The following is a 13,214-nucleotide window of genomic DNA, read 5'->3' as shown; positions in this document are numbered from 1 at the left end:
CCCAAGCTCACGGCGAGACCCGCAAGCTGGGAGTTCATAGCGCCCGGGATTACACCTCCAGCCCCCCACGAGACACGGCATGTGCGGTACGTGATTGCTCCACACTGTGGGGCCATATAACAAGCTTCCATTACACGGACTCTTTGAATGCGAATCTTACGTTAGATTTTTCACCATTATTTACATTTTGCAGCGATAATTTGAATACATGATCTTTTTCGTCAATTACTCGTTAATAATTTTGTAAAAAAAAGATTTAAATTTGGTTAAGTAAGTTACTTTTAGACAGCTGGAAGTAAAACTAGCCCGGAAGGTCATGTGATTGTTTGTACCACTTTTTGGTTAGAACAATCACGCGACCTTCGGATTTGTTTTAAAATGTCAAAAACGGCCAAATTTGATGATTTTTTTTAAGGACTGTTCCTGGAAACCCGTTGAATACATTTCTTAGTCTATTTTGTAGCCCAAATAGCCCAATTCGGCCGGTTTGTCCCTTTAAAAAATGACTCGCCTCCAACTTTTGGTTGAATCTCTGACCAAAAGCGATTGACCCAAAAGCCGAGATGAACAAATTTTCAAAAAACTGAATTAGGAGAATATATTTTTAGGTCAAACCAAGAGGTATTCCGTCTGAAAACATTGGCCAGCAAATTTTGATACAACTAAAGTCGAATCTCAAAATATAAAAAACAAACAAGTCGAGACTTAAACAGATGTTTGGATTCCCACCTCAAACAAATTGGGGAGGGCTCCGACTGTCGGAGCTCGTCGAAGCGCAGAACTTTGAGACTTAAAGGTCAGATAGAAGTGACTAAGATCAGCTGATCTTAGCCACTTCTAGACGAACAGATTTACAAGCTTAACGAGAATGGTGTAGAACACTGAGAGAATTGCTATTTTAATATTTTGTACACAAACTCACGATTATTCTCTAAACACAAGCCCTTGATATTAAAAGACACGGACACTACTGGTAAATGCCAACGACCAGTTTATCTTAATTTGAAATAACAAACTGTGAAAATTTGAAACACCCTTATCGCATGAAATTGTTGCTTGATTTTGAAACCTTAAAATCTGATTCTGAGGTTTCAAAATCAAACTCGGAAACTACGTCACTTAAGAGGTAGATTATGCCCCCATTAATTATTTTAGTCCACTGCCTTAAACTAATTATTAAGTGCTGGATGAATCTCATAGTGGGTCGGGACTTTTTTCGAAATATAAACAGCCAAGGTCGCATCTCAAAACATCAATCGATAAGCTAGGGCGAGAGGAGACAGTGTGTGAATTGTCAGCAGATTCAGGGACTATTTTCAAAATGCTCAGAAGATTGATTCTGTTTTAAAAAACAATGGCAAGGAGATTTCACAATCCAAAGTTTACAATTATACTTACACCTTGAGGAAAAAAATACTTGCGGAGTCAACGTGGGACGAAAATTGTTTGAGAATGGAATCGAAGAACTTCTTTCAATATCTTAAAGAAAATATAAACTCGGTTGGCCGTCGAACAGCACTTTCAACACGAAGTTGTGTGTTTTTTAGCTACTTGATTTTAGATTTTGAGGGCTTTCTCAACAACTAAGCAAAGAGGAGCCGCAGCTCAAAATACTTTCCAGAAATGTTTTGTCAAGAAATATCTTTTTTCCTCATGCATAGAATGCTGATTTAAGTTTCGAATTTATGTAAAAAACAAAACGCTTAGTTAAGGGGAGGAATTTTTGTTTAAAAAATAAAAAGGGTAGAAAAAAGAAAAGAAAAATTCTCAATCCCAAAAGAAACAAGTACAATAAAAGGGGTGCAAAATGTTTGTTTTTAAAGAAAATGTAGGAAATAAAAAACAAAAAACCATTTATGGTAATTGTCAAAGATTAGTCTTCACAGTTGGCATAAAAATAACAAACCTCTAAAAATTTGAGCTCAATCGGTCGTCGAAAAAAAAAACCTTGTCACACGAATTTGCATGCTTGATTTACAGATGCTTGATTTCGAGACCTCAAATTCTAAAACTTGAGGTCTCGAAATCAAATTAGTGGAAAATTACTTGTTTCTCGTCACTTCTCATCAACCTCTCTCCATTACTCGTAATCAAGAAAGGTTTTTATGATCAAAATTATTTTGAGTAATTACCAATAAGTGCCAAAAAAAAAAAAATTCTCTACCCAGACAAACCAAGTTAAAAAAAAGTTTTAAAAAAAATAGGGGCGATTTTTTTATTCTGACACAAAACATTTTAATACAAAAATTAAAAAAGAAGAGAAAAATTCTCAATCCGAAAAAAAAAAACAATAGGTAAAAAATCTTTTTTGGGAAGAAAATGTAGGAAATTAAAAAATCTAGGTAAAAATTTAAAATCTCTCCGAAAAAAGGATATGACATTTAAAAAAAAATAAAAAAGCAAGAAAAATAAAATTCTCTACCCACAAAAACAAGTAAGTAAAAAAAAAAAAAATTGGTGGCAAATTTTTTTATGACACCCAACAAGAATTAGAGCAAAAAATTCTAATAATTTTTATTTCAAAAAGGGAGTAAAGAAATCCTGGAAAAGAACGAACGAAACCAAGTCGTTTATCTTTGTCAATTCGTTTATTTTTCTGATGAAAACTTCTAATAACCACAATTACGAAAACGTTGAATGCCGCAAAGATAACAATCTTAAGTATGACATTTTAACAAACACAAATGAGTATGTATACTATGGATGTGAGAAAAACACGTCAAAATCTGAGATAAAAACCCTGAAAATCACACTTAACATTTCGAGTACCAAGTGATTAAAGAATCATATATAACCTTACGCACTACGAGTGTTATTTAAAAAACACAACTATATCTTGGTTACATTATGCATATTTTGAAATTTATACTCGCCACATTTGATTGCTGCAAGATTATTACAAATAGCGAGTAGCTATGAAATGCTTTTGTTTCAAAATACAAACCAAATTTATTTGATAATTCGTTTAGTGTAAACGAATTATCAAATAAATTTGGTTTGTATTTTGAAACAAAAGCATTTCATAGCTACTCGCTGTTTATTCTGCCATTGATGACAATTTCTGTCAGAGCTGTCAGGTACCTGACAGAAATTGTCATCAATGGCAGAATAACGGTGACAGAAGTTGGTAAACAAACAAAATCGTGAAGATCACAGATTTTCATAACACTTACACTGTCTAATAATGATGATAGTAGGAACGTCCCTTTAAATACTTCTGTCTGAATCTTCATATTTGATGAGAAATAAATCATTTAATTTCTTTTGCATAAATGAGCAAAGTGTGTGTAGGTTTTCACTTTTTTCTCATGACCCAGATGGCTGATCGATCTCAAACTTCTACTCGATAAAGGACCTTACTGCCAGCAACTGTGTTGTTTGCAAAACCAATTAATGTATATAGTTTCCTTTAACTAAATAAATTGTGGTTGATGTTTTTATAAAATATTCTAAATAAAATACACGCAGAAGCTGTCAAAACAGTGATAACAGTGAGTTTCTTCCCATACCTTGGTACATCCTGTTGTTCATTGATCAAATCTGCAGGCAAAACTTTCTTAGATGGGACAGTCTGAAAGAGATATCCAAAAAACTAATTAAGCTTCGGGGCAAAGAGCAAGCAAGGCACGACACCAAAATGTTTTGATTTTTAAAAATTTTCTTTCCACTTTTTATTAGCTATCGTATGAAATCAATTTATTTTCCGCCCCATTTTTCTAAAATGGGCTCCATGTAAACTTGGTTATTTTGGTTGGAATTCTGTAGTGCAACTATTTTTTGGCCATGTACATCCTGTTGGCTACTGATGTAAAAGAGTTTTGTGGTACATGTAGTGATACTTTCGCAAGTTTTTTTTGTAATTGGAGGAAACTCTTGAATTTTGACAAGTTTTAACCGTGTTCTTTTTTAATAATGCTTTTTAAAATGTTGTATCACCAAGAGCACAAAACCCACATTATTTCTAATATCAACAAAAACTTAAGTACAAATCAATCTATAAACTTACATGTACCTGACTTAATACGTTAGCTATAATTTCCAAGTGGAAAGAAAATACTAGCACCAACGTCAAGAACAGTCGCAGGAACAGAAGAGCATTACATATGGTCCAACGATTTACATCAAGTTTGGTCAATTTGCGTCCCAAACTACAAGTTCCGATACTCTCGACACAAGCTTGTGTCACAGATATCAGAACTTGCCGCTGAAACACAAAGGTTCGAAAAAAGAATTGGGGAAACACCAAATCTGACAACACTGATCAATGACAGCAAATGGGCTAAAAAAACAACTTTTATCAGGTTTCAGACAAAAATGACTTGTGTGCGCGATTCACGAAGGACGTTCAAGAATTGCACATTGCACGTTTTTTATGTGCAAAACCAATATCATACCTTTCTCACAAGTAAGTTCGGTAAGAATGTATTTTCTCTCTCTCTTGTTTTTTATTTAAGAATCGTCCATTGATCTTTTATGATTAAAACAAATTGAAAACGTTTAGGAATGTGTTTCTTTTGAATCAACTGTAAGCAGATTTTCCGGAATTCCGTGGTAACTTTAAGTTGTAAATAAATTCGGAGGGTTGGTTCTTTAAAAAAAATATGTGAAGAAAAAAAAAAATTAATACCCAATTAATAGTTTCTCTCCATTTTTACTATTCCAATTGTGCTGTGGTTCTCAAAATGCAAAAAAAAATAGCGGGCAGAAATAAAAGTTGATTATGATCTGACGTTTACAGATAATTTCTTTGGCTGGGTTGACTTACACAATATCAGCTCCCCGTGATCGGGCCTTACTTATTGTGAAAATGTCATTCATGAAACCAAAGTTTTGTACTTGGAAATTATAGGAGTTTTTCTTTATTCCTTTATTCCTTAAAGTTCATGTTGCTGACCCTTCGAAAGTATCCTATTGGATACTCATGTATAAGAATTGTGTGTTACGTGTAATGATAATAATGATGCTCATGGCGCTTAATTAAACACAAAAATGGAGTTTTAGAATTGTGACAAGTGAACATTTTAACCATGTCCTTTTAGTGTACTGCGACTCACCGCTTTTTACACCTAGAACAACTAAGCCCACAACATTTCTAATATCAACAATTCAAAGCCTTTGGTGTACAAATCAGTGGAAAGTCTCACAATAGAACTACAAGTACCAAGATCAAGAAATGCCACAGGAAAGTGTACTGTGACAGACCATAGACAGAACAATGATATACCCATGAACAATGAATCAAGCAAAGCAACATGTGTTTCTTTTCACACTATTAAGGGGCGACATGAAACGTTCCCTTTTAAAAGACACAGACAAAGCACGCTGAAGAGTTCAAAGAAAGATGATGCCTGGAATAAGCGATGCAATCAAGACAAGTGTGGGGTTTCAAGCAACAAAAACGATACCCCAGTGACTACTTTGGCAATCTACTCTGCCAACAGTCACAGGAACTTCAGAGAAATGGCATGTGTCATAATTGGAATTTCATATGGACACAAGCTTGTGTCACATATATGTCAAAAGTTGTCGCTGAAACACCAAGGTTGAAACACAATCAACTGAAAACACTGATCAATGACAGCAAATGAGCAAGAATTATATTTGGTCAATCAAGAAGAAAACAAAGGCAAAATTTGACGATTTTTTAAGGGACTGTTTTTTTTCCATTCATGGAAGACCTTTGAAGTCGCATCTTAGTCTATTTTCTAGCCCAACTAGCCCAACAAAGCCGGTGTGTCCCTTTCAAACGATAAATAAAGAGTTTTGCAGTACCATTGCAAATATTTTTGACTAGCAACTAACTAGGGATTTCAGCTGGTCCACCGCCGTTTGGTCAGCGGACCACCGTTAAGGTCGCACCCTGCTCCGGGGCCAAATATTGGATTTGTAAAGCATCATAAATGTCTAAATAAACTGAACAAATGCTACACATTGTGAGACACCACTTGGTCTTGACTTCCAGTTAAAAAACGCAGGTTGAATTTGAAAAAAATTTAACACCTGAAATTATGTCAACAGTTGATGCCTAATATGCGATGCGATCAAGCTGTTGTCATTTTTTACTTTTTTATACATCGAGTACAAGGTCGGAAGTCCTGCCATCGCAACGCATGTGAAGCACGAGTTGCTATTTTTCTCTGTGTAGTACGATCCGCAATTGTAACGTACCATGCATCGCACGTGCAATGTACACATAGTAATGGCGATCTCCGCTTTTTGGTGATTTCAAACAAGGAGGGCCGCACTAAATACCTACAACTCACGACCACAATTTTGTCGTGAGGGGTCGTGAGTTGTTGGTATTTAGTGCGACCGAACAGTGATGTGACAGAAGTTACCTGTAGGTAACGGAGAGACACTCGTATTCATTTACAAAGGTATGTTGTGATTGTTTTCAATTACTTTTAAAGTATTTTTTGCCGTTGACAGCAAATTTTACAGAACTTGTGTGCACAACTTGCCGTGTAACAAACCTACGCAAACATAGTTTTCAAACTTTTGTTGATTTCTTTTTCTCACAATGTACATCAGCAAACTTTATTCCCATGCTAATTTTAACCCTTTGATGATGTTATTATTCAAAAAGGAAGTCACCAATGTAAAGTAGGGACATTTTGGCACTTGAATCTATAGTTAAAAAAAATTGAAATTGTACCCCTGTTGTCCTGTTATGACTTGTTTCTCCGTAATAAAATTGCCGACACTCGTCTAGCTTGATCGCATCACATATTAATCCCCTAGTTGCGAGGTGAAACAAAGAAAAAACAGATTTCGCTTTATTTGTTTTAAAAAGTACTGCTACTTTGAGATCCAAATACTTGGCAGGTGAACTTGGATATTAGACTATTCAGTACTCAGGGACTTGAACTTGTACTTAGCGGCTGAAGTAGTAGTAGTACTTGGCCACCTTCAGCAATCGGCAATACAATTATTCACATGGAGTGTTATTTTTACAAATTGAAATCATAAATGCAATGCCTTTTTTTTTTTTTTTTTCAGGAGGCAATAATTACATGGGGGAAAAACCAAACAACTATGAGCAGAAAACAAAATACACCAACTTGTCTAAATCAATCACATGACTTACCTCTAAAAGTTGCTCCTTAAGTTTCTTAAGCTCCTTGAATAGCTCAGTGGTCTGTTTGAGAGATGTATCTATCTCCACCATAAGCAAGTCCAAGTTGCAGGGGTCTTGTTGTCGGTCAAATAACGTTCCATGAGTCATCCAGTTGCTTCCCACATATTTCATGCTGCTTCCAATGTAAGTAACATGTGTGCTTATGTTATGTATCAAAACTCTTGATTCAAAGAGGCTGCAAAATAATCATATTTAAAAAAAAAAAATTCAACCAGAAGGATATACATAAATACCACAGACAGTTTCGCTATTTTTGCCCCCATCAAGCCCGAATATGGACTGACCACCTGAAAAAAGTTCTTAAACTGCCTTTGCGATATCGCAATGCAACGGCAGTTTAAGAATTCGTCGCTACCCTTTTATTCCCTCAATCAATATGATATGTTAACAAGGTTTTTTAACAAATGCATTAGACAATTTAACTAAGCAAATGTGACACTTTCTATAGCCCTTTGGTTGCACAAAACCCTGTCCCCATCGCTGGTTTAAGCAACACTCAAAACCAATTTGACTCATTCTTTTTTTGTATAAGTGCTGCAAAACAGCTCTTGTTTTCGGATAACCTTGCACGGTGAATCGTATGCAGTGCCAAGCTTGGTGCAAGCTAAAAACATGCCCTCAAAGTTGAAACAATAACCAAATATTTTCACATTAGGCAAATAGTCCTTTAGGTTCGTCATGTCTTTCAGGTACCTTCTTCGTCTTCCCACTAGCTGGAAAATTGATGGGATGGCGTCATGTTTAATATAATATTCATAAATTCCTCAGACAGTTTCGCTATTCCTATTGGTGGAGAGCGTGTCACGTGGGTGTGTATAAACTTTTGTTTATGACCGGTAAAAAGTGTTAATTCATGGGCGTGACACGTGACCTTGCACCTGTTCTTATAAGACAGTTTCTTCATTCCTATTGGTCGAGAGCAACAGCTGAAACAGTTATGCCACATCACGCGATACACGCGGCGCCCACAGCATTCACTTATAAGGAGTTGTTTACCCGAGGGCGGCGGAGGGCTTTACCATTTCATAGCTGGATGGGTGTTGTGTTGAAAGAAATCATTTAACAATTACAATTTTTGCATTTATTTTACTTTTTGACCAAAAAGTGATGATGTTTTTGACCGAAAAGGTATTTATGAATGGGAATTGACTTCTTCTCGGTAAAATTATCAAGACCCACGCCTCATTGGGATTAAACCACTAGTTGAAAACCTCTTCACCACACATTGATTCCCTTAATAATATCGAAGTCTTAAATAGCGCACGTGTCTACCAAACTAGGTACTCAAGGCGCTGAATTGTCTAATGCATTTGTTAAAAACCTTGTTATAACAGATCATATAAAAGATACTTTTTTGTTTTATAAAAGGACTTTTCTATTCATGTCAAAAAGTGTGGTATTCCGGATTCTCGAACCTTGACGGCTGGAAGTGTTTGCTGCACAGCGCTGCAAAAGACGTCAGGCCGGACCACTTTGCAAACTGACCCCATCTTTAGTTGTTTTGCTGCAAACAGCAGCATTACACCTGGTCGACATTGTCGGAAAAAATGCAAGAAAAAAAACCCCTTGCTTGTGTCCATATGAAATTCCAATTATGACACATGCCATTTCTCTGAAGTTCCTGTGACTGTTGGCAGGACTTGCATGTACTTGCACGTACGTGTGTACGATAATCGATCAAGGCAAAGTCTGCAAAGATTTTGCATGGTCCTCTCGTGGACATGCACTTAGTTGATTTATTGGTTTCCTCAGCCAAACCAGGGCATAAGGTTAAGACTAAACAAATTGTACTATACTTTCTGTAAATTTCTGTACATATTAATTCCCCTTATAAATATTAAAGAATTTTGTTTATTTAAAGTTAAAGAATAGTGTTCATTCTGTCGATTTATTTGAGTTCACTTGATGTGTATGTCACAAAATCCCCCAAATCAAAGGTGATTTGGGAGTCCGCGAAGATTGATACTTACATGTACCTGTTAAACCTACAATTGCATATTTGCCCTAGCCATAGGCTTTCACTAGCGACCGCTCCCATAATTAGCTTTGGGGCCAGGGGTGTATAAAATCCGGGAACCCCGATTGTGGCTGCCGCGTGGGGCACTGGGAGCCAACATTGGCTGTGGGGAAGAGTAGGGGTTAGCTGGGCTAGCCGATGGAGTACAACCTGCAGCTCTATTACATGTAAGGTTGTAAGGGCTTGGGAGGGAAGCGGGGGCCAGAGCCCTGTTTCCCACCACGACCCGACACATTCTGGGAAGACTTGCATTGATTAATTTTGTCTGTTGCTTTGATGCGTTTGGCCTCTTCTTCAAGGGTCTGTTGGAATTTATCCGCAAAGAGGTCCGTACCCAATCGAGGGAGGGCTTCGAGCTTCGTGTGGGGAGAAAAATTGTATCAAGGACGTTTGCCTGCCGTGTAGAAGTAGCAAGAGCAGATACCCAGGTGAACTGGTCCATGATGCAGATGCGTAAGCTGTCGTCCAGGCAGTGGAAAGCCAGCTCAACTGCATTAGGTGACACTGGTGAGTTTGCCTCACAGGAGCATACCAGGTACTCAGAGAGCAGTTGTAGGAAGCAAGTAACACAGAGACCAGCTCTGGAAGCCTTGTCTACCTTGACGAGGGTGTCTTCCAAGTGTATTGCATTCCTTACTTGAGAACGGGGACCTGAAGTTGTCATTCATTCCTGACACGCTTGTGTTTGGTTCAGGACACATTTTACAAAATTCAACATGAAAATGACCTGAACCAGCTTGGAGAGCGTACTTATGGGTCAGCTGAGACACGTCACGTGACCGGCAGTATTCTTAGCATCTGTTGGGCATTCCTTAGCCGCCCATTGCATGCGTTCATAATTCGTTGGATGGAAGCTATGTATGCGCAGTCATTCCTTACATGGACGCTAGTTATACAATCAGCATTTGTTCCGCATTTGTTGGGCATTCGTCTTATACGTCAGGATTTCGTTAAGAAATCTGTTTTTGGACAAGACTTTGTGCATATCTGGCCATTACTAAATTTTCAGGAGAAACAAATTGTACGCTAGGCATAATTTAGCTGTATACCCAACGGTGTGATAGGGCCAATAAGAACTAACCTCCAACAACTTGTCCTGAACAAGACAGCAAAGGCTAATCCTTTTCTTGTAACCAACTTAAGAGCTGTGTTGTCCGAATAATCTGACCAACTAAATGCACCAACGGAAGAGTTTGGTAATGACGGTACCTAATAATCACTGGACTTGTTGGGTTTATATGTTATTTTACCTGAGTATCCTTTTTTGTGGTGCTCTCACACTCCCTGGTTCCCATCTTCTCTTGTGTACTTCATGTATTGCATTTACTATCTTACAGCGCCAACCATATTTGTCTATTCCAAGCTAAAAAGACAAACAAAAAAACAAAAAAGAATGAAAATAGTTTTACTGTAAAATGTTCAAAATTACTTACTATTGTTTTTCAAGGTGAGTATGTGCTTTTTGCTTGTTTTTCTTTTACACAGTACTCGGTATGTTGAAATGAGCTTGGGATTTAGACGACGTTGACATCTTATTTTAAAACAGAGTTTGATCCTCAAGGAAATGCAACATAAGGTCACACAATACTAGACAGGATTGTATTTGTGCACAAATGCATAGCTGTTTCGTTAATAACATTTTCGAAATACCCAACTGAATTCGAAATTCTGTTTTATATATTCAAAGCAGCTGGGCAATTCCACGGGGTCGGACAAACATTTCGGGCACTTTAACAGAGTGTGTTATTAAAGTGATATTAATAAAAGGAATTTTCATTCTGGACAGAGGTATAAGGTAGTCACTAAAGTTATTTTATCAAAAAATTATTCATCCACATCTTTGGATATAGATGCCATTCGCCCAAAACACCATTATGTCGGACGTACTTAGAGAAACGCCTTTTTATGAAAACCAATGGGTTTGAACTTTAATGCAATTTTTTCTTATTTATGGATTCATCAGACCTCTGTTAGTACATTTAACGATAAAACATTTGTTTTTTAAATTTGAATTTTAAGAAACGGCATTTAATATATTGGTGTCGGACGTACATTTCACAGTGGCGGACGTACCTGTCTAATATTGCATTCAAAAATAGGTACATGTAACAATCAGTTCAACTTTTCACTTTTGTTATAAAATAATGATGTAATCTGCAAATTTGTTGTTGTAAAATCAGATTAAATTAATATTTGTTGAAAAAAGTGGTTTAATTGTCAAATTATACCACATTTTGAGATAAATAAAAACAATGTACACGTGTAATGCAACTTGTACATGATGATGCATATCCTTATGCATTGCTGTGGCAACCAAAAAATGGGCAAAATACCCCAGTTTCAAAATGTTAATATGTTGCCTAATAATAATGAAAGAGATGAGTTTGCAAAACAACATTTGGTCCAAATACATTGTAGATTGGACTTGTATTTAAAAATTATTAAAGGTTAAAGTTGTTGGTGGGTAACTGTTGCCAAGGTCAAAGGTCACCAAGAATTTTGGTCTTAATTTGTTTCGATATTTTCTGTCAAGGACCAACTTTAGAACCTTGCCAACATTTTACTTGAAATAGGAACATTTAAAAATTCACCATTTTGGTGTCGGACGTACATCGAAAAAGTAAGTTTCCTAAAGAATTGAATATCAGAAAGAAAAATTTACTTTTTTTTCTCATTCTTACTATAGAAAACTTCAAACAGGTACAAAACCAAAACAAACACTAAATAAGGGTACAAACTTTGAATAATTAGGCAAAACATTATTTTTGAGCCAATTTCACTATTTTTCAAGTATTTTTTCCAGTTGAAAATAGCACTTGAGCCACTGAATATTTTTAGTAACAAAATATATTTTATTAAAATTCATACAATTAGCTACAAAATGATGTCTCATTTGTCACATTTGTGCCATTTTGGCACTGATGAGGTTTACATTTCTATTGAACTGCCCAGCTACAACTGTTATGTATGATCTTATTTGGCCTACATGTATTTAAGAAAAAAATATTTACACTATACAAAGTCCAATTAGCAATTTATGACTTAAAGGTGCAAAATTTAAAAAAATCTTTAAAAATCATGTGATGACGTCATTTCACAATTTTAAAAAACTTGCCAATATCTACCACCTACAAAGTTTCAACTTGATCGCATCATTACTTAGGGAGTTATACATGTATGCCTTCATAAAATGCACCTTTATTTCCAATTCCTATGACCCCCGATCTTGTGTATCGTGACATCGTCATTATTTTTTTCACTTTGTTTCCAGCTTTGAATTACAAGGTTTGACTGGAAGTTGAGGTCATGTGAGGCCACGCACACAAAATAACATGAAAGTCTAATTTATTCCAACCCAATCCTGCAAACAGTCACCTAGGGTCTCTTGTGGCTGATTTGATATGTTTGACCTTTAAGATGACGTCACTTGACAGGTGATGACGTCATCATGACACCATTGTTTCAGGATCATTATTGCACCATTACCTTTCTTCACTGAAAGTTTCATTGCAATTGCTCATTGGGAACATTGCAAAATAACGCAAACAAAATGTTTGTGGCTGAAACATACATGTACAGTACCGTTTTAAAATAAGTAGATGCTGTGCGATAGATTAAGCGCGATAGAAATGCCTTGGCGCGATAAACTGTTGCGCCGCCTTATCGCCTGGGTTTTATCACGTCAGACAACAAAATGCGTAAACAGCCGTCAGCAAATTAGCAGCGCGTAGGCGGTACTCTTTCGTGACAATCTCCATATGACAATCATCACGCGAAAAATGCTGGACCATTCTCCTTGCATGGTTGCATGAATGCTTGAGATGTGATTCATTGTTGTTCCCAGCGGAAAGCAACCATCAGCCTATTACAGCTTTATTTGGAAGGAAAAAGCCTGTTTGATTTGAAGAATTATTTTCTGAAAAGAAGTTTGAAACTCTAGCAGCATCACAAAGGAATTGTTGCTTATAGACAGCCCATTCCAAATGAACCAGTACACGAAAGCTGCCCCTCCTTCCGGTGCTTGTCTAAAACTAACCCAATAGGCAAACGACTTCTCTT

The 13,214-nt window shown here is 36.6% G+C and overlaps 1 protein-coding gene across 6 annotated transcripts in view; it reads right to left on the bottom strand.

The window, feature by feature from the left end:
• Window positions 1-2,568: 2,568 nt before the first annotated feature.
• Window positions 2,569-13,214, bottom strand: part of LOC139954189 (ankyrin repeat, SAM and basic leucine zipper domain-containing protein 1-like) — a 134,909-nt gene continuing 124,263 nt past the window's right edge. For 5 of the 6 annotated variants that reach the window (XM_071953893.1, XM_071953894.1, XM_071953891.1 and 2 more), the window contains exons 9-12: window positions 10,406-10,518; window positions 7,088-7,313; window positions 4,013-4,204; window positions 2,569-3,571 (exon numbers count right to left, since the gene is read on the bottom strand). In XM_071953893.1, coding sequence (XP_071809994.1) covers window positions 3,410-3,571; window positions 4,013-4,204; window positions 7,088-7,313; window positions 10,406-10,518 — 693 coding nt within the window. In that variant the 3' untranslated portion in view covers window positions 2,569-3,409. The remainder of the gene's footprint in view (window positions 3,572-4,012; window positions 4,205-7,087; window positions 7,314-10,405; window positions 10,519-13,214) is intronic. The other variant, XM_071953895.1, reaches the window with a different exon arrangement.

This window comes from Asterias amurensis, chromosome 2 (genome assembly GCF_032118995.1).
Source record: "Asterias amurensis chromosome 2, ASM3211899v1".
NCBI classification, from domain to species: domain Eukaryota; kingdom Metazoa; phylum Echinodermata; class Asteroidea; order Forcipulatida; family Asteriidae; genus Asterias; species Asterias amurensis.
This window is presented reverse-complemented; position numbering and strand designations above follow the sequence as displayed.